This window comes from Elephas maximus, chromosome 3 (assembly GCF_024166365.1).
Source record: "Elephas maximus indicus isolate mEleMax1 chromosome 3, mEleMax1 primary haplotype, whole genome shotgun sequence".
NCBI lineage: Eukaryota > Metazoa > Chordata > Mammalia > Proboscidea > Elephantidae > Elephas > Elephas maximus.
Window position 1 is genome coordinate 149,500,833 of NC_064821.1, and position 21,589 is coordinate 149,522,421.

General features: G+C 38.8%; 1 protein-coding gene across 8 annotated transcripts in view; it reads left to right on the plus strand.

Moving 5' to 3' along the window:
* EVI5 (ecotropic viral integration site 5) overlaps positions 1–21,589 on the plus strand; it is a 261,524-nt gene that overhangs the window by 46,867 nt on the left and 193,068 nt on the right. For all 8 annotated transcript variants that reach the window (XM_049879778.1, XM_049879780.1, XM_049879782.1 and 5 more), the window contains exon 2: positions 17,904–18,133. In XM_049879778.1, coding sequence (XP_049735735.1) covers positions 17,904–18,133 — 230 coding nt within the window. The remainder of the gene's footprint in view (positions 1–17,903; positions 18,134–21,589) is intronic.

Sequence of the window (21,589 nt, forward strand, 5' to 3'; positions counted from 1 at the left end):
ATTTGCAATGAAAAAGTCATTGGTTTTGCAGAATTCTGTCATGTGATATCCACCACTGTTTCTATCACCAAGGCCATATTTTCCATCTACCAATCGTCCGTTGTTTCCAGCTTTCCCATTCCAATCACCAGTAATTGTCAGTGCATCTTGATTGCATGTTTGATCAATTTCAGATGCAGAAGTTGGTAAAAATCTTCAGTTTCTTCATCTTTGGCCTTAGTGGTTGGTGCATAAATTTGAGTAATAGTCATATTAACTGGTTTTCGTGTAGGCATATGGATATTATCCTATCACTGACAGTGTTGTACTTCAGTATGGGTCTTGAAATGTTCTTTTTGATGATGAATGCAATGCCATTCCTCTTCAATTTGTCATTCCTGGCGTAGTAGACTGTACGATTTTCTGATTCAAAGTGGCCGGTACCAGTCCATTTCAACTCACTAATGCCTAGGATATTGATGTTTATGCATTCCATTTTTGATGCTTTCTAATTTTCCTAGATTCATATTTCTTACATTCCATGTTCCGATTATTAATGGATGTTCGCAACTGTTACTTCTCATTTTGAGTCATGCCACATCAGGAAATGAAGGTCTGGAAAGCTTAACCCCATCCACATCATTCAGGTCGACTCTACTTTGAAGAGGCAGCTCTTTCCCAGTTGTATTTTGAGCGCCTTCCAACCTGGGGGGCTCATCCTCTGGCATTATATCAGACAGTGTTGTGCTGCTATTCATAAGGTTTTCACTGACTAATTTTTTTCACAAGTAGACCGCCAGGTCCTTCTTTCTAGTGTGTCTTGGTCTGGAAGCTCAGCTAAAACCTGTCTACCCTTGGTGAACCTACTGTATTTGATTACTGGTGGCACAGCTTGCAGCATCACAGCAACATGCAAGCCCCCACAGTATGACAAAGTGACAGACACGTGGGGTTAATGGGTAGATTTTTATCTGGGCCCTTGATTCCATTGGTTTATGTGTCTGTCTTTGTACCAGTATCAGCCTGTTTTGACTACCATGGCTATATAGTAGGTTCAGAGATCAGATAGTGTGAAGCCTTCTACTTTGTTTTTATTGTTCAGTAATAATGCTTTACTTATCTGGGGTCTCTTTCCTTTCCGTATAAACTTGGTGATTAGTTTTTCTATATTGTTAATGAATGCTCTTGGTATTTGCATCAGGATTGCATTATAACTGTAGATCACTGTGGATAGGATTGACACTTTCACAATATTGAGTCTACCCATCCATGAGCATGGTCTATTTTTCCGTTCGTATAGGTGTCTTTTGGTTTCTTTCAATAGTGTTTTGTAGTTTTCTTCTTCTTTTTTTTTGAGGGGGGGGGTGGTTGTTGTTAATGTAAAGGCTCTGGGGTAAGAACATGCCTCCTGCGTTTGAGGAACAGCAAGTAGACCAGTGCAGTTTGAGCAGATCGATGAGGGGAATAGTAGTAGAATACGAGGTTAGAGGGATACTGGGCTGGGTAGTTCATGTGATCATATGTAGGAACTTTTAGGTCATAATAAAGACTCTGACTTCTACTCTGAGTTGGATGGGAGTCACTTCTGAGCAGAAGAGGTACTTTACCTAACTTAGGCTTTTAAACACCCAGTAGTTTTCTTTGTATAGGTCTTTTACATCCCTGGTTAGATTTATTCCTAAGTTTAAAAAAAAATTTTTTTTAGGGGCTATTATAAATGGTATTGTTTTCCTGATTTCCTTTTCGAAGTTGTCTTTGTTAGTATAGGAATACAACTTATTTTTATATGCTGATCTTGTATCCTGGTAATCTGCTGAATCTATTCTAGTAATTTTCTTGCGGCATCTTTGGGGTTCTCTCTTTAAATAGGATCATACCTGCGAATAGTGAGTGATAGTTGGACTTCTTTCTTTCCAATTTGGATACCCTTTCTAACCATTTTAAGTGTACAATTCATTGGCATTAAGTACTTTCACAGTGTTGTGTAACCATCAATGCTACATATTTTCAAAATGTTTTTATCACTGCAGACAGAAACTCTGCATCCATTAAGCAATAACTCCCACTGTCTCCTCCCCACACCCCTGGTAAACCACTAATCTGCTTTGTCTCTATGAATTTGCCAATTCTAGATTGATACTTAAGGAGCGCTGGTGGTGCGGTGATTAAGCACTCTTCTTTAGCCTGTTGATGTGATAGGTTATATTAATTGATTTTGAAATATTGAATTAGCCTTGAATACCTGGAATAAATCCCACTTGGTTGTGGTATATAATTCTTTTTACACATTGTTGGATTCAGTTGGTTAATATTTTGTTGAGAATTTTAAAAGTTTTGTTCATGATGGATATTGGTATGTAGTTTTCCTTTCTTGTGATATCTTTATATAGTTTTGGTATTAGGGTAATGCTTGCCTCATAGAATGGTACAGAAAGTGTTCCCTGTGCTTCTGTATTCTGGAATAGATTGTAGTGAATTGGTGTGATTTTTTTTTTTTCTTAATAGAAACCATCTGTACCTGGTGCTTTCTTTTTTGGAAGATTAGTAATTATTGACTCAGTTTCTTTAATAGTTATAGGCCTATTGAGATAATTTATTTCTCCTTGTGTTAGTTTTGGTATATTTTGCCTTTCAACAAGATAGTCCATTTCCTCTAAGTTGATCAAATTTGTGAGCATAGAGATAACTCTTCAAATTCATAATAGAAATAATGTATTGGGTGATTATAGCTTATGGATAAGTGGAATGATTGACAACTATGAGATAAGGGATGTGAGGGAGGAATTGGGAAATAGTGTGATATAAGGTACCTCAACTACTGATGAAGCAATAAAGTCTTAATTGAAAGAGGGCTTAGAGTAGTTGTGAATCTATATTGCAAACTTCTAGGATAACCACTAAATTTTTTAAAAAAGAAGTATAATTGATATTCTAAGAGGACAAATGGAATTAATGTAACATGCTGGATTAAAATCAGACAAGGCAGAAAAAGGGGAGGTTAAAAAACAAAGAACAAATGTAGTACATGGAAAAGATTACAGTACATTATTACCTATTATGGTAGCTATTAGCCAAGTCATACCAATAATCACTTAAATGGGAATGGTCTAAATACACGAATTACAATACAGAGATTGAAAGAGTAGATAAAAAAGAAGACCCAGTTTGTATATTGTCTACAAAAAAACCATTTTAAATATAAAAATAAAGATAGATTAAAAATCAAGGGATAGGGAAAAATTTACCACGCTAACGGTAATCAAAAGAAAGCTGGAGAAGTTATATTAGTTTCAGACAAAGCAGACTTGAGAACAAGAAGAATTATCAGAGATGAAGAGGGGCTTTACAGAAAAATAAGGAGCCCTTGAGGTGAAGCGGGTAAGCGCTTGGCTGCTAACTGAAAGGTCAGTAGTTCAAACCTAGAAGCAACTCCTCTGAAGAAAGGTATAGCAGTCTGCCTCCATAAAGATTGCAGCCTTGGAAACCCTATAGGGTCCTTCTACTCTGTCCTGTAGGGTCACTAGGAGTTGGAATTGACTTGATGGCAATGAATTTGTTTTTTTTGTTTTACGTGAAGATAAAGGGGTCTTTTCCCCAAGAAGATTTAATAGTCCGTGAGGTAAAAACTTACAGAACTGCAAAGGGAAATAGACAAACCTACTATTATCATTGGAGACTTTAACACCTCCCTTCCAGTAATTTATAGACCCAGCAGGCAGAAGATTTTTAGTGCAAATATAGCTGAACTGAACAGCACCATCAGTCAACTGGATTTAATCAGCCTTTTAGAATACTTCATTCAACAACAGTAGAAAACATATTCTTTTTAAGTTCACATAGAGCATTCACTGAGGTAGACCCATGTTCTGGGTGATAAAATACACCTTAACAAATTTGAAAAAGGAAAAATCATACAAAGTATGTCCTCAGACCACAGTGGAATTAAATTAAAAATCAATAGCAGAAATTAAAAAAAAAAAAAAGCAACCCAAACCCATTGCCATCGAGTCAGTTCTGACTCATGGCGACCCTGTAGGACACAGTAGAACCACCCCATAGAATTTCCAAGGAGTGCTTGGTGGATTTCAACAGCTGACCTTTTGGTTAGCGGCCGTAGCACATAACCACTATGCCACCAGTGTTTCCCGAAGACAGCTGGAAAATTTCAAAATATGTGGAGATTAAACAGCACACTCTAAATAACACATAAGACAAAGGTGAAATCTTGAGAGAAATTTAAAAGTATTTTGAAGTAAGATGAAAATACAATTTATCAAAATTTGTGGGATACAGTGAAAGCAGCGTTAGAGAAAAATTTATAGCATTGAATGCGTGTGTTAGAACAGGAAAAAAGATGTAAAATGAGTATTCTAAGGCTCTGCTTTAAGAAACTAAAGAAGAGCAGTATAACCTAAAGCAAGCAGAAGAAAAGAAATAAAAAAAATTATAGCAGAAATCGGCGAAATTGAAAACACGAAAACAGTAGAAAAAATCAACAAAACCAGAAGCTGGTTCTTTGAAAAGCAATAAAATCGATAAACTTCTAACCAGGCTAAGCAAGAAAAAAAAGAAGATACTACTAATTCTAGGAGTGAAAGTGTTAAGTCTTATCAACTCTTAGTCTTGAATTCCTTATCTCTAAAAACCCACATTTAGAATTGTAAGTGAGCATTATATGTGATAATATTAAGTGATTTGAAAAGTTCTGAAAAAATAAAATGCTGAATTGGTGAATCAGCCCTGATACTATAAAACAATCTAATTCAACACTGACAAAAAGTAACCCTAACAGATCAGTTACCTGAATTGTACTAGGTAGAAAATCAAACGAAGTTAATGTCTGTTGGAAAGTAAGGTTTGGAAAGTAAGCTTCCAACCTTCTGGAAGCTCCAGCCTTCAAGACTCAGTCTGAGTCAGCAAGTCACAAGAATAAAGGTCATGATGGTAGGAATGGGAATATTCTGCAACTTCTGTTTCTTTATCAAAAGGAGCCCTGGCGGTGCAGTGGTTAATCACTTGGCTGCCAACTGAAAGATCAGCAGTTCAAACCCATCAGCTGCTCCACAGGAAAAAAATGTGACAGTTTGTGTCAGTAAATATTACAACCTTGGAAACCCCATGGGCCAGTTCTCCTGTGTCCTGTAGGGTCGCTATGAGTTGGAATCGACTCCACAGTAATGAGGTTTTGTTTTTGATTATTTATCAGATGATCATTAGTGACCATACGCATTGAAAATATTTGGCCTACTGTCGATAGTGGTTAAAGAATCTTAAGCCAAACTGCCTACATTTGATACTTATTAACTTTATGACCTTATGAAAGTTGTTTAAGTTCTCTGTGTTACCATTTCCTCACTTGTGAATGGGGACACTAGTGATACTTACATTGTAGTGTTTTGACGATTAAATGAGTTAATACATATAACATACTTAGAACAGTGCCTTACACAACTTAAATGCTCAAAAGTCAATTCCGACTCATAGTTACCCCATAGGACAGAATAGAACTGCTCCATAGGGTTTCCAAGGATGCAATCTTTACAGAAACAGACTGCCACATTGCCAGGTCCTTCTCCCATGGAGCCACTGAGGGGTTTGAACTGCCCACCTTTCGGTTAGCAGCCGAGTGCTTAACCATTGCACCACTATGGCTCCTTCTATACAGTGAAGTTATATCTAATGCAGAGGTTAACGTAAGCACAGAAGGCTGGTCAGAATTTCACTTCAAAGTCCCTAAAAACCGTACGATGTGGAAACTGATATACTAGCTCTCAGTACTAAGTCCAAGCCTGCCAAACAATAAACAAATATACTGAAGGATAAACAGCAGTCTTCACAACCTTACGTTGTATTCTGAAGAAAAACAAAGTAAGGCAAGGGCATAGAGAATGATGGAAGTACTATTTTAGGTACTTTACCAGAGGAATATACAAAATACAGGAATAATGACAGGGAAGGAGACTGTTTTCAGTTAGAACAATTACCCATGCTTTGCATAGTGACATATACAGAATAAATGCTCTGTAAATATTAGTTGATTAGATGTTTGCATGTATGTCTGACACTTAGAAGTGAGTCCGATAAAAAATGAAGCCAAGATCATGACCGGTGTGCTGCTTTGGTCTGTTCATCTAAGGAAGGAAAATGAGATATGACTGGCAGTGCCTCATGACCCTCAGCTTTGTGAAAATCTGAGTGTAAGAAAATATCAGGAGAGATGACTCCAGAAGAGAGAAGGAAACAGAGAAAAGGGTGAGTGTAAGCACAGATTTAGAGGGGTGTGCATGGAAGACACGTTGGAGAAGCTAACAAGAAACAGAAGGTAAAGCAGTTTTGTGGTGTGGTGCGGTGTGGTGCGGTGCGGTGGTGGTAAAAAGTCTTAGGCCTCAATAGCCCTTGAAAGCATTTGAGATTCTGTGGAAAAAGCCGCTTGGCACTGGTGCTTGTACTTCTTTTTTTTTTTTTAATTTTTATTGTGCTTTAAGTGAAGGTTTACAAATCAAGTCAGTCTCTCACACAAAAACTTATATACACTTTGCTACATACTCCCAATTGCTTTCCCCCTAATGAGACAGCCCGCTCTCTCCTTCTACTCTCTTTTCGTATCTGTTTCACCAGCTTCTAACCCCCTCTACCCTCTCATGTCCCCTCCAGGCAGGAGATGCCAACATAGTCTCAAGTGTCCACCTGATCCAAAAAGCTCATCCTCACCAGCATCCCCCTCCATCCTGTTGTCCAGTCCAATCCATGTCCAAAGAGTTGGCTTCAGGAATGGTTCCTGTCCTGGGCCAACAGAAGGTCTGGGGGCCATGACCACCGGGGTCCTTCTAGTCTCAGTCAGACCATTAAGTCTGGTCTTATGAGAATTGGGGGTCTGCATCCCACTGCTCTCCTGCTCCCTCAGGGGTTCTCTGTTGTGTTCCCTGTCACGGCAGTCATCGGTTGTAGCCAGGCAACATCTAGTTCTTCTGGTCTCAGGCTGATGTAGTCTCTGGTTCATGTGGCCCTTTCTGTCTCTTGGGCTCGTAATTACCTTGTGTCCTTGGTGTTCTTCATTCTTCTTTGATCCAGGTGGGTTGAGACCAATTGATGCATTTTAGATGGCTGCTTGCTAGCATTTAAGACCCCAGATGCCACTTTTCAAAGTGGGATGCAGAATGTTTTCTTAATAGATTTTATTATGCCCAGTGACTTAGATGTCCCCTGAAACCATGGTCCCCAGACCCCTGCCCCTGCTACACTGGCCTTCGAAGCATTCAGTTTATTCGGGAAACTTCTTTGCTTTTGGTTTAGTCCAGTTGTGCTGACCTCCCCTGTATTGCGTGCTGTCTTTCCCTTCACCTAAAGTAGTTCTTATCTACTGTCTAATTAGTGAATGCCCCTCGTTCCCTCCCTCTCCCCTCTCATAACCACAAAAGAATGTTTTCTTCTCAGTTTAAACTATTCAAGTTCTTAAAATAGTGATCTTATAAAAAATTTGTCCTTTTGCAACTGACTAATTTCACTCAGCATAATGCCTTCCAGGTTCCTCCATGTTATGAAATGTTTCACAGATTCTTCACTGTTCTTCATTGATGCGTAGTATTCCATTGTGTGAATATACCATAATTTATTTATCCATTCATCCATTGATGGGCACCTTGGTTGCTTCCATGTCTTTGCTATTGTAAACAGTGCTGCAGTAAACATAGGTGTGCACATATCTGTTTGTGTAAAGGCTCTTATTTCTCTAGGATATATTCCAAGGAGTGGGATTGCTGGACCGTATGGTAGCTCTATTTCTAGCTTTTTAAGGAAGCGCCAAATCGATTTCCAAAGTGGTTGTACCATTTCACATTCCAGCAGCAGTGCAGAAGTGTTCCAATCTGTCCACAGTGTCGCCAACATTCATTATTTTGTGTTTTTTGGATCAATGCCAGCCTTGTTGGAGTGAGATGAAATCTCATTGTAGTTTTGATATGCATTTCTCTAATGGCTAATGATCGTGAACATTTCCTCATGTATCTATTAGCTACCTGAATGTCCTCTCCTGTTTTTCTTTTTTCAGTTCGGCCAGTGGTTTATCAATTTTGTTGATTTTTTTCAAAAAACCAGCTTTTGGTCTTGTTAATTCTTCTAGTAGTTTTTCTGTTTTCTATTTCATTTAGTTCTGCTCTGATTTTTATTATTTGTTTTCTTCTGGTGTCTGTGGGTTTTTTTGTTGCTCTCTATTTGTTCAAGTTGTAGGGATAACTCTTTGATTTTGGCCCTTCTTTATGGACGTGTGCATTTATTGATATAAATTGGCCTCTGAGCACCACTTTTGCTGTTTCCCAAAGGTTCTGACAGGAAGTGTTTTCATTCTCATTGGACTCTCTGAATTTCTTTATTCCATCCTTAATGTCTTCTATAATCCAGTCTTTGTTGAGCAGGGTATTGTTCAGCTTCCACGTATTTGATTTCTTTTCCCTGCTTTTCCTGTGATTGATTTCCACTTTTATGGCCTTATGGTCAGAGAAGATGCTTTGTAATATTTCAGTGTTTTGGATTCTGCTAAGGCTTGCTTTATGGCCTAACATGTGGTCTATTCTAGAGAATGTTCCATGTACGCTAGAAAAGAAAGTATACTTGGTTGCTGTTGGGTGGAGTGTTCTGTATATGTCTACGAGGTCAAGTTGGTTGATTGTGGCATTTAAATCTTCCGTGTCTTTATTGAGCTTCTTTCTGGATGTCCTGTCCTTCACCAAAGTGGTGTGTTGAAGTCTCCTACTATTATTGTGGAGCTGTCTGTCTCACTTTTTAATGCTGATAGAGTTTGTTTTACGTATCTTGCAGCCCTGTCATTGGGTGCATAAATATTTAATATGGTTATACCTTCTTGGTGTATTGTCCCTTTAATCATTATATAGTATCCTTCTGTATCCTTTATGATGGATTTAAGTTTAAAGTCTATTTTGTCAGAAATTAATATTGCCGCTCCTGCTCTTTTTTTTTATAATTTTTATTGAGCTTCAAGTGAACGTTTACAAATCAAGTCAGTCTGTCACATATAAGTTTATATACACCTTACTCCATACTCCCACTTTCTCTCCCCCTAGTGAGTCAGCCCTTCCAGTCTCTCCTTTCGCGACAGTTTTGCCAGCTTCCAACCCTCTCTACCCTCCCATCCCCCCTCCAGACAGGAGATGCCAACACAGTCTCAAGTGTCCACCTGATACAAATAGCTCACTCTTCATCAGCATCTCTCTCCTACCCACTGTCCAGTCCCTTCCATGTCTGATGAGTTGTCTTCGGGAATGGTTCCTGTCCTGGGCCAACAGAAGGTTTGGGGACCATGTCCGCTGGGATTCCTGTAGTCTCAGTCAGACCATTAAGTCTGGTCTTTTTGTGAGAATTTGGGGTCTGCATCCCACTGATCTCCTGCTCCCCCAGGGGTTCTCTGTTGTGCTCCCTGTCAGGGCAGTCATCGGTTGTGGCCGGGCACCAACTAGTTCTTCTGGTCTCGGGATGATGTAAGTCTCTGGTTCATGTGGCCCTTTCTGTCTCTTGGGCTCATAGTTATCGTATGACCTTGGTGTTCTTCATTCTCCTTTGCTCCAGGTGGGTTGAGACCAATTGATGCATCTCAGATGGCCGCCTGTCAGCATTTAAGACCCCAGACACCACATTTCAAAGTGGGATGCAGAATGTTTTCATAATAGAATTATTTTGCCAATTGACTTAGAAGTCCCCTTAAACCATGGTCCCCAAGCCCCCACCCTTGCTCCGCTGACCTTCGACGCCTTCAGTTTATCCCGGAAACTTCTTTGCTTTTGGTCCAGTCCAGTTGAGCTGACCTTCCATGTATTGAGTATTGTCCTTCCCTTCACCTAAAGTAGTTCTTACCTATTAGCTAATCAGTAAAAAACCCTCTCCCACCCTCCCTCCCTCCTCCCCTCTTAACCACAAAAGTATGTGTTCTTCTCAGTTTATTCTATTTTTCAAGATCTTATAATAGTGGCCTTATGCAATATTTGTCCTTTTGCCTCTGACTAATTTCACTCAGCATAATGCCTTCCAGGTTCCTCCATGTTATGAAATGTTTCACAGATTCGTCACTGTTCTTTATCGATGTGTAGTATTCCATTGTGTGAATATACCACAATTTATTTAACCGTTCATCCGTTGATGGACACCTTGGTTGCTTCCAGCTTTTTGCTATTGTAAACAGAGCTGCAATAAACATGGCTGTGCATGTATCTGTTTGTGTGCAGGCTCTTATTTCTCTAGGGTATATTGCGAGGAGTGGGATTTCTGGGTTGTATGGTAGTTCTATTTCTAACTGTTTAAGATAACGCCAGATAGATTTCCAAAGTGGTTGTACCATTTTTCATTCCCACCATCCTGCTCTTTTTTGATTATTGTTTGCTTGGTATATTTTTTTCTATCCTACGAGTTTTTGTTTGTGTCTCTAAGTCTAAGGTGTGTCTCTTATAGGCAGCTTATAGACGGATCTTGTTTTTCTAATCCATTCTGTCTCTTTGTTGCTGCATTTTGTCTATTTACAGTCAGCGTAATTATGGATAGGTATGAATTTCGTGCTATCATTTTGATGTCTTTTTTGTGTGTTGTTGACAGTTTCTTTTTCCCGCTTAATTTTGTGTGCTGAGTAGATTGTATATTGTCCTTTCCTCATATTTGTTGTTGTTGATTTTGTTTCTGCTGAGTCTCTATTTTTTTCTTGTATTTAATTTTGATGAGTAGGATAGTTTGTCTCCTTTTGGTTAACTTATTATTTACCCCTATTTTTCTAAATTTACAACTAACTTTTATTTCTTTGTATCGCCATATCTTCTTCTCCATACGGAAGGTGTATGATTACATTTCTTAGTCCCACTTTATTATTTTAATGTTGTCTTCTTTTATGTAATAACATCGCTGTTACCCTGTTTTGAGCTTTTTGTTTTGTTTTGTTTTTTGTAACCTTGCTTGTTCTTTCGGATTTCCCTGTCTGGTTTGACTTCTGGTTGCCCTGCCCAGTGTTCTAGTCTTGGGTTGACACCTGATATTACTGATTTTCTAACCAAAGAACACCTTTTATTATTTCTTGTAGTTTTGGTTTGGTTTTTACAAATTCCCTAAACTTGTGTTTGTCTGGAAGTGTCCAAATTTCACCTTCATATTTAAGAGACAGTTTTGATGGATATATGATTTTTGGTAGGCAATTTTTTTCCTTCAGTTTTTTAAATATGTCATCCCATTGCTTTCTTGCCTGCATGGTTTCTGCCAAGTAGTCCGAGCTTATTCTTATTGGCTCTCCTTTGTAGGTGACTTTTCGTTTACTCCTTGCTGCTCTTATAATTCTCTCTTTATCTTTGTTTTTGGCAAGTTTGATTATAATATGACTTGGTGACTTTCTTTTCAGATCTACATTATGTGGAGTTCGATGAGCATCTTGGATAGATATCTCCTCATCTTTCACATTATCAGGGAAGTTTTCTTCCAACAAATCTTCAACAATTTTCTCTGTATTTTCTGTTATCCCTCCCTGTTCTGGTACTCCAATCACTTGTAGGTTATTTCTCTTGATATAATCTCACATGATTCATAAGTTTTCTTCATTTTTTGAAATTCTTTTATCTGATTTTTCTTCAAATATATTAGTGCCAGGTGATTTATCTTCGAGTTCAGAAATTCCAGCTTCTACTCGCTCAATTCTGCTCCTCTGACTTTCTGTTGAGTTGTATAATTTTGTAATTCTATTGTTAATCTTCTGAATTTCTGATTGCTGTCTGTCTGTGGATTTTTCCAGCATATTAAACTTTTCGTTATGTTCTGAATAATCTTTCTGATTTCTTCATTTGCTTCATCTGTGTGTTCCTTGGCTTGTTCTGCGTATTGCCTCATTTCCTTCTTGATGTCTTGAAGGGTTCTGTATATTAAACTTTTGTATTCTGCGTCTGGTAATTGCAGGAATGCACTTTCGTCTAGAAGATCCCTGATTGTTTTGAGAACCAGTTGAGGTGATCACGGGCTCTTTATTTGTGTGACTTGATACCGACTGTTGTCTCTGAGCCATCTATAAGTTATTGTATTAGTTTATGCTTGCTTACTGTGTCGTAGCTGCTTGCTTTGTTTTGTTTTGGTATACCACTATGGGTTGCTTGAGTGAGTTAGCTTGATTATTTTCACCTTTGGAGCTCTGTTGTCCTGTCCCCAGCTGGCTAGAGCTGTTACCAGGTATATCAGTCTAGGATTCCATTCATTTTTCTTGTATGAATTCATCTCAGGTTTCCAGGTAGCTGATCATCAAGTGTGTGGTGCAGGCTCTGTCCTACAGTCTTAGAGGGGCAGGGGTGATTGGCGTATATACCAGTATCTAATTGCTGCAGGGAGTCACGCTCTGAACAAGGCAGGGGGCTTAGAACCGACCACCGAGTGTCTCTGAGGAAAACGCGCCCCTGTTCCCTAGAGCGTGCAGGTGGGTGGGTTCTGCCAAGGGACCATGGGCACCGAAAGTTTTTGGTTGTAAAGACTGGGAGGTACCAGTTATTCTTTGGACCCCTGTCACGGGTGGCTGGGTGACCTGAGTAGAGCTACTAGTCCTTAGGTCCCTGATGTGGGTAGGTGAGGACCTTGTTTAATAGGCAAAGCAATGTCAAACATCAAACACCCACCTCTCCACTGCACAGCTGAAGTGGTTGGAGTTTGCCCTCAAGGACCTATTCTCCCGAAATAGGCCCACACAGGTCCATGCAGAAGGGAAAGGTGCTCAGTGTGCACGGATGGTTTATGCCTGGACAGGAGCCACTTCTGTCTTGTGCTCCCCTGGTTTTTGGAGCTAGTAAATTATCTTTTACCCGCAACTGCAAATTTTTTCCCTCCTCAAGGCCAGGAGGAAGGCAGTAGGTGCTCAACAGGGCCTATCTCAGGCCCAGGGATTCAGCCGCTGAAGCTGGCTTGGGGATGGGGGAGCGGGGCGCGTTAAAATGTACGGAAGTACTTAGCTTTTGCTGGGAGTGCTGTTCTTCTCAGATTCCGGAGGTGTGAATGGGCTGTGCGGCTGGCTGCTTCTCCTTGAGGAAACTGCGACCGAACACTTGTATCAGCCCGCCGCCGCTCAGGGAATGGTTCCTGAGGGCTCCCCACGATTCAGGTCCGGTAACTCCTCTCCACTTCTGAACAGTCTTTTCCTCCCCCTGCCCCGAGTTCATTGTCTAAGCTTGCCTTCGATGCTCAGGGCTACCAGCTTGTCACAAATATACTCAATTCACTTGTTTTTTCAGGCCTTTGTTTTTTTAGTTGTAAGAGGGCTTGCCAGAAGTATCTTTGTAGTCCTCCATCTTGGTTCCACTTCCCCTGCTTGTACTTCTTAAAGATAGATTGTAAAGTGATAATAGATTGTGAACTGTTTATTTAGAGAAGCTGTAGGAGTCCTGGTGGTACAGTGGTTAAGCACTTGACTGCTAACGAAAAGATCAGAGGTTCAAACCCACCATCTTCCCTGCAGGAGAAAGATGTGGCAGTCTGCTTCCATAAAGACAAACAGCCTTGGAAGCTGTATGGGGCAGTTCTTTTCTCTCCTATAGGGTTGCTATGAGTTGGAGTTGACTTGAGAACAATGGGTTGGTATACCAAAGTGAACTATATTATAAAAGTCATCTTATTTATGTGTTCATTAATAAATAGATATTAAAAATGGTGTAGACTTTTTCAGGAAAGACAAAAAATAGAATTGTAAAATAATTGGTTAATCTTAAAAGAGAAAATTGGCATTTATTATGTCTTAGTCATCTAGTGCTGCTATAACAGAAATATCACAAGTGGATGGCGTTAACAAAAAGAAATTTATTCTCTCACAGTTTAGGAGACTAGAAGTCTGAATTCAGGCTCCAGAGGAAGGCTTTTTGTCTCTGTTGGCTCTGGGAGAAGGTCCTTGTCATCAATCTTCCCTTCTCAGCACAAGGACTTCAGGTCCAAAGGATGCAAGCTCTTGGCTCTACTTTCTTGGTCATATGGGGCGCCCATGTCTCTCTGCTGACTTCTCTCTTTTATATCTCAAGAGATTGGTTTAAGACACAACCTAATCTTGTACATTCAGTCTAGTCTTATTAACATAACTGTCTCTAATCCTGCCTTATTAACATCATAGAGGTAGGATTTACAACACATAGGAAAATCACATCAAATGACAAAATGGTGGAGAATCACACAATACTGGGAATCATGGCCTAGCCAAGTTGACACATTTTTGGGGGACACAATTTAGTCCATAACAGTATGCAGCTAAAATGTTTACACTGTGAAATGTGTAGTGCCAACACTAAGGAATTTGACTTTTGACATGTAAAGACTTAGGGGACTTTTGACTTCCTGTGTCATAGCACAGGAATTCATACTCACGCTGCCTCTTCAGCCACAAAACGCCCTTTACCCAAAGGGAATATTGTGCCCTAGGAATGGGATCCAGCGTCACAATATAATTTAGGAAGTAATTAACCATACCTGTTGCTTTTTCTCCCCTGTGATTTTGGGTGTTAGATTGGAATCGTTAAAATTTGGGAGTTAAGGGCATCCTTTTAAGTTCTAATAAAATATACAATGATATAATAGCCATTAATATTTGTTATTGGAGATCCTATTCAAACATTGTAGTAATACCTGCTGTTACTAATTGAGATATAATTCACATATGCTAAGATTTACCCCTTAAAGTGTATAATTCAGTGGCATTTAGTATATTCGCAAGTTGTCCGATCATCACCACTCTCCAATTCCAGAATATTTTCGTCACCTCAAAAAGAAACCCTGTACCCATTAGCAGCCACTCCCCATCCCCCCTCCCTCTGTCCCCTGGCAACCACTAATCTACTTTCTATAGATTTGCCTGTTCTGGACATTTCATATAAATGAAATCATACATATGTGGCCTTTTGTGTCTGATTACTAAGGCTTTTTAATGATGGTTTAAACCTTTTCAAGGTATATTCACTTTAAAAAATATATGTGTACCACCTCTATGAGGTAGAGAGGAACTTTGTGACATAGTTGTATTGACAGATTTATTATGTCTTCATGGCCTCAACTTACCACAGGATGAGAAGAGGTTCAGAGACAGCAGGGTGGAAGTTTGAAAAAGTGGAGTTAAAAGAAAAATAGGACATGATGGTATATAAAAAATAATTCAGTCTTGTGGAATTTCTAGAACCATGAGCATTAGCCTTTATTAAAGTGCAATGGCAATTAAACATTCCAGCTATATTTAAGAATTTAAAGTCTGAAGATGGGCTGTTTTTGAACATCGCTGAATCACATTTCAACAAGGTTGAAAGAATGTCAGAACTGTGCTCCTGGTTATCACAAACTCTTTCAATGGGAGCCCACTGCAACGCTGTGCAGAAGGGGTATGATACATTTGTTTTAATAAATTAAATAATAGGTGTCCTTTGCCTTTGCAGCAATTAAATTGAGTAGGGGACTTTTGGGGCCCTGGTGGCACAGTAGTTCAGTGTTTGGCTGCAGACCAAAAGGTCAACAGTTTGAGTCCACTAGCCACTCCTTGCAAACCCCATGGGGCGGTTCTGCCTGTCCCATAGAGTCTCTATAAGTCTGAATGAACTTGATGGCAATGGGTTTGGTTTTTTAAGGAAACTTTCCAATATTAGAAATGTAAACTGTTAATTCCTAAAAGTTGTAAGTATATTTAAATTTAATGGTTGGTATTAGTAAAGTGTAACATTTTTCTATAGGATTTTATAATTTTGATTTTTTGGTTTTAAATATTATAGTGTGCTTTTAGGATGTAAATTGGCACTGTCTTCACAATTGAGTTCGTAGTTCTATCTCTAGAGAAGCTCAACTGCATAATGAATGACAGTGGGCTACCTTGCTGCCTGCCATGGCTCCGACCATTTTCTGGCACAAAGAAAATTTTGGCGAAATTTTTCTTTGGTTCCTGTTTCTGATATTTTGCCCTGATGTACTGTGCTGGTCTGTGCGCTGGTAAGGACTTCTTTTGCCTGGAAGCAGGCCTGGATGACCTGCTTGTTGCTTCTTTTCCTTGAGCCCCATACTTCATCCTGCTTATCTTCTTGGGGATTGCGCCTCTTCCCTAAACAATAAGAGCCCCCTCGTCCCTTCTTTAATACCATTCCCAAAAGAAGTTAAGTTCTGAGAGGGAGATGTTATTGAAAACGAAAAGAAAGCGAGGGGTTATCTTGCCCTTATTCAGTGCTTGTAACCAAATCTTTGTCTCTACATGTTCCTTCCTCATATATAGCGACTTAACTCTGCCCTTAGAATTCGTTTTCCATTTTATCCTTTATCTACATCGAATCTTCCTGGTTGAGGTAGAAGAAGTGAGGGCAGAGGGATAGAAAGCCACATATGTCTTGAGGTGAGGAGGGAAGCCTTAGGCTCCTGCTACCAGAAGTCTGGATAGTATTTTTATTTGGGTGTATATATTAGTGTTTTAATTTGTGTGTGTGTGTGAACAGTAATATTTAAGCCGAGGTTAGCTGAGGATATGTTGATTCAGAAAATAATCTATGGTGCTTTACTCATTTATTGTATGAAATTTCGGATCTTCTCAAAGTACATAAAAATATTTCATAGTTTATTTATAGCCTTTACATGTCTAACCACTTCACAAAAAGCTCTTTTTATGATAGTCTTTTAAGAAATATTGTTGTTGTTGGCTGCCATTGAGTTGGCCCGATTCATGGCGACCCCATGCGTTACAGAGTAGAGTGGCTCCATAGGGTTTTCTTGGCTGTGATCTTTACAGAAGCAGTTTGCCAGGCCTTTCTTCCATGGAGTCAGTTGGTGGGTTCACATCATCAAACTTTAGGTTAGCAGCTGATCATAAACCACTTGTGCCATCCAGGTTCCCTTAAAAAACTTGTTATAGCTTATTTTGTAAACTCACATTATTAAAAATGTTTAGTTTTGCATAGGCATTCAATTATGTTTACTGTTCACATTCTTTTTCTGTTACCGAAGTGGTGAATGTCTTGTGAATGTTATTTATGTACATTTTCTCTTCTAGCTGAATTTGTGTACTTACCTGCTTAGGAGTATGGCATGATTGGGGGGGGGTATGTGGGCATAGGTATAATTTATTGAATCTTAGAGTTGGGAGGGAACTTAAAGGTCTTAAAGGTTTTTCTTATCCTGGGCGCCTCCCTAAAACAGAAACTCACCCTGAACTAACTCTTGACATTTGGCTCTTAGGCCGTTGGTGAGGGATGTACGACTTTTCTTTCTAGGTAGAACAGCTCCAGCTATTTAAAAATTCTACCCCTCAGACTGTTACCTCAATCCATTTATTATATTTTTGTTCCTCTGGAAGTAGTCCCTCTTCTATAAAAAGACTCCTTTGTGGTTTGAAGACAGATATCAGGGATCTCATTAAAACTTATTTATACTAAACACACCCAGTTTTTGTTCAATGATTAGCCATGTTATAGGACTTCCATATCCTAGTCACCTAATAAACATGTTTTAAGTCCTCAGCTTGGAAATGTTTGTGACTGCAACCCCAATAAATAACACATCCTATATCACAACTCAATACAGCCATACATGTGCATACATGTAATGCATATTTTTAATATTATGTAACAAACAAGAATTACATAAAATAATCCTTACTCGATATTTTCTTTCTGTTTCATTTAAAAAAATGCTGCCGTTACTGATAAAATTGATTTTGTCACCCAATGATGAGTTTTAGCCTGTAGTTTGGAAAACATTGTTCTAGTTTGTTCATAGTGCAGAGCTGAACTAAACAGCTTCCACAGGCTGCATGTTAGGTAATTGCTGCTAAAAGAGGGCTTGACCTTTTTTAACCTGGAATAAGAGAACATTCTGATTGTGGTTATTAAGTAAAACTTAACAGGATTATCCAGTCATTGGTGATAAATGTAGTACAACCAAAATAAAATATTTACAATTTTTATCCTTAGGTGGCGTCAGACAAGGTTGCAGAAAAGCTGAGTTCTACTCTCACATGGGTGAAGAACACAGTATCGCACACAGTCAGTCAGATGGCCAGTCAGGTGGCAAGTCCATCTGCTTCATTACACACTACATCCTCATCTACCACACTGTCAACGCCAGCCCTCTCCCCTTCTTCTCCATCACAGTTGAGTCCAGACGACTTAGAACTCCTGGCTAAACTGGAGGAACAAAATAGGTGAGTGAGGATGCTCGGTTTTTCTCTTCCCAATTATTATATAAACTCAATCATTCATACATAAGTATATATATTATGGTCAAAACTTTAAATATTTATTGATATTAAGAATGTTCTTGTTTTTGGCTCTTTGTTTACCAAAATCACTTGACAGAAGTTTTCAAGTCTTTTTGGATATGTGTGTGGGGTGGGGAGTTGGTCTTAGACTAAAATTTCCTTTTGACTCAGGTAGCTTTAGAGATTTTTTTTTTTATTGTACTTTAGATGAAGGTTTACAGAACAAACTAGCTTCTCATTAAACAGTACACATATTGTTTTATGACATTGGTTAACAACCCCACGACATGTCAGCGCTCTCCCTTCTCGACGCTGGGTTCCCTGTTACCAGCTTTACTGTTCCCTCCTGCCCTCCAGCCCTTGCCCCTGGGCTGGTGTGCCCCTTTAGTCTCGTTTTGTTTTATGGGCCTGTCTAATCTTTGGCTGAAGGGTGAACCTCAGGAGTGACTTCATTACTGAGCTAAAAAAGTATCTGGGGGCACACTCTCAGGGTTTCTCCAGTCTCTATCAGAACAGTAAGCCTGGTCTTTTTTTGTGAGTTAAGAATTTTGTTCTACATTTTCCTCCAGCTCTGTCCGGGGCCTTCTGTTGTGATCCCTGTCAGAGCAGTTGGTGGTAGCCGGGCACCATCTAGTTGTATGGGACTCAGTCTGATGGAGGCCTTGGTAGTTGTGGTCCATTAGGCATTTGGACTAATCTTTGCCTTATGTCTTCAGTTTTCTTCATTAGAGATTTGTTTCTTAGTTTAATGAATTGTCTAAATCTGTCCTGAATTTTAGCAGTCTTTTCTTTTTAAGGTAAATAAAACTATCATTTTTATTTTAAACTTTCTAAATAGACCCCTTTGTCTAAGGTGTAAAATAATTTAATTAGGATGTATATCTGATTTTGGTTTAGAGTGGAAAATCTTTAAGTTTATCTATAATGGCCAAGAATCCCTTTTCGTAATGGGAATGAAATAGAATAGTTGTTCTGCTAGGAATGTGTACTCTGGACCCTGTGTGCCCCTTCCCTGTGTTATTGTCAGAAGCCATTTATGGCATCAGCTACAAAAGAATATATGGGGAGAGCACTCTTGTGCTCATAAAGATCTGTAATGCCACCAGCTTTAAGAGTAATAACAGAGATAGTTTTTTAAACTGCTTTATTGATCTATAGTTGATATCTAATAAACTGCACATACTTGAAGTGTACACTTTGACAAGTTTTGGCATACATATGCACCTTGAAATTATCACCAAAATCAAGAAAATGAACATTCGTTTTCCCTCTTATACCTTCCTTATCTGTCCCAAGGCAGTCATCGATCGGCTTTCCGTCTCAGTAGATTACTTTGCTAGGATTAATTTTTTATAATTTTTAGAAATGGAGTCATACAGTATGTACTCTTCTCTGTATGGATAATTTTACTCAGCCTAATTATTTTGAGATTCATCCATGTCGTAATCTGTCAGTAGTTCATTCCTTTTAATTTACACCTTTTTGTATCCATTGTATGGATATATGACAGTTCATCCGTTCATCTGTTGCTATGAAATGCTATGAACATTTCTGTATGAGCCTTTGTATGACTGTGTGCTTTCATTTCTGTTGAGCCATTACTCAGGAATGCTAGGTGTACATTTAACTGCCAAATTGTTTTCCGAAGGGGTCTACTTTTTCACGTTCTCACTAGCAGTGTATGAAATTTGCAGATCCTCTGCATCCTCACCAACGCTACCTTCTTAATTTTAGCCATTTGAATAGGTAGTGGTATCTCATTGTGGTTTTAATTTATTTGCATTTCTCTAATGGTGTTGAATATCTTTTTATATGTTTATTGGCCATCTGTATATCTTTTTGACAAGGTGTCTTCAAAAATTTTGCCCATTTAAAAAAATTGGGTTTTGAGAGTTCTTTATATATTTGGGATACAAGTCCTTTATCTCAAAAGAACTTCTGATTTTCAGAAATTTTCCCTCAGACTCTTCGTGTTTTTCAAATAGCAGACATTTTAAATTTTGAAGTCCAATTTCAAATTGTTGCTTTTTGGACTGTGCTTTTAAGACACAAGTTCTCTCCTATGTTTTCTTCTAGAAGTTTTATAATTTTAAGTTTTACATTAAGGTCTATAATCCATTTTGAGTAAATTTTATATGTGGTACAGGGTATGGATTATAGTTCATTTTTTGGTTATGGATATCTAATTTTTCCAGCACCACTTGTTGAAAAGACTGTCCTTTCTCCACTGAATCTTTTGTGAAAAGGTTTTCTACAGAACTGCCTGCTGGGATTTTGACTGGGAATACATTAAATCCTTAACAACATTGAGCCTTCCAACCCATGAACAGAATCTATTTCACAATTACTGAAGTCTTTAATTTCTTGAAGCATTGTTCTGTGCTTTTCAATGAGTACTTCTTTTAGATCTTTCATCAGATTTATCCCTAAGTATTTCATATTTTTTGAAACTATTGTGCATGTTACCATTTTCGTGAATTTAATTTTTGCTTGTTGATTGCTAGCATATAGAAATAAAATTGATCATGTATCCCATAACCTTGCTAAATTCAGCTATTGTTCTGGTAGGGATTTTTTTGTGGATTCCATTAGATTTCCTGTTTAGACGATCATGTGTTGTGAATAAGGGCACTTTTACTTCTTCCTTTCTGATCTGGATGCCTTTTTTAATCTCTTTTTTTTTTTGCCTTATCGCACTGGCCAGTACATCCAGTATCAATTTGAATAGAAGTGGTGAACTGACATCTTTGTTGTGTTCCTGACCTTAAGGTAAAAGCATTAAGTGTGATGCTAACTACAGGAATCCCTCACTTTTTGCAAGCTCGCTTTCCACCATTTTGCATTTACAAAAGACCTACATTTTACATTAGTACCTGTTTTCGCTAACTGAAAGAAATCTGAGGAGGATTTTCTCCCTTAAGAAAAAAGGCGAAAGGCAGACATAGCGCTCAGTGTTTGTTTTGCAGCGAGCCGTTAAGGAGGCAGCGTGCACGCTGAGCAGCAAGAGTGGCGTTGCCAAGATCCTTCCCCTGGAACTACACTCAGCATCTCAGCATCAAGCCGCCATAGCTTTGAACTGTATCTGGGAGACTGTATGCTTTATCTTGATTTATTTTGTGCATCCATTAGTAAGGTGTGTCCTAAAGTGTCAGAAAAACTCAAGAGAGCTTTTAAAGGGCTTTATGTGTTATTTGATATGATTTGGTACGTTATTTTTCGGGTCTGGGAACACTCAAAAATTTTTCCAATTAAATTAATGGTAATTGCTTTCTCGCTTTATGCCATTTCGGCTTACGAAAGCTTTCATAGGAACGCACACTTTCAGAGAGTGGGGGAAAAATGTATAGGTTTTTGCAGATGCGTTTGATCAGGTTGAGGCAGTTGCTTCCTGTCACTTAT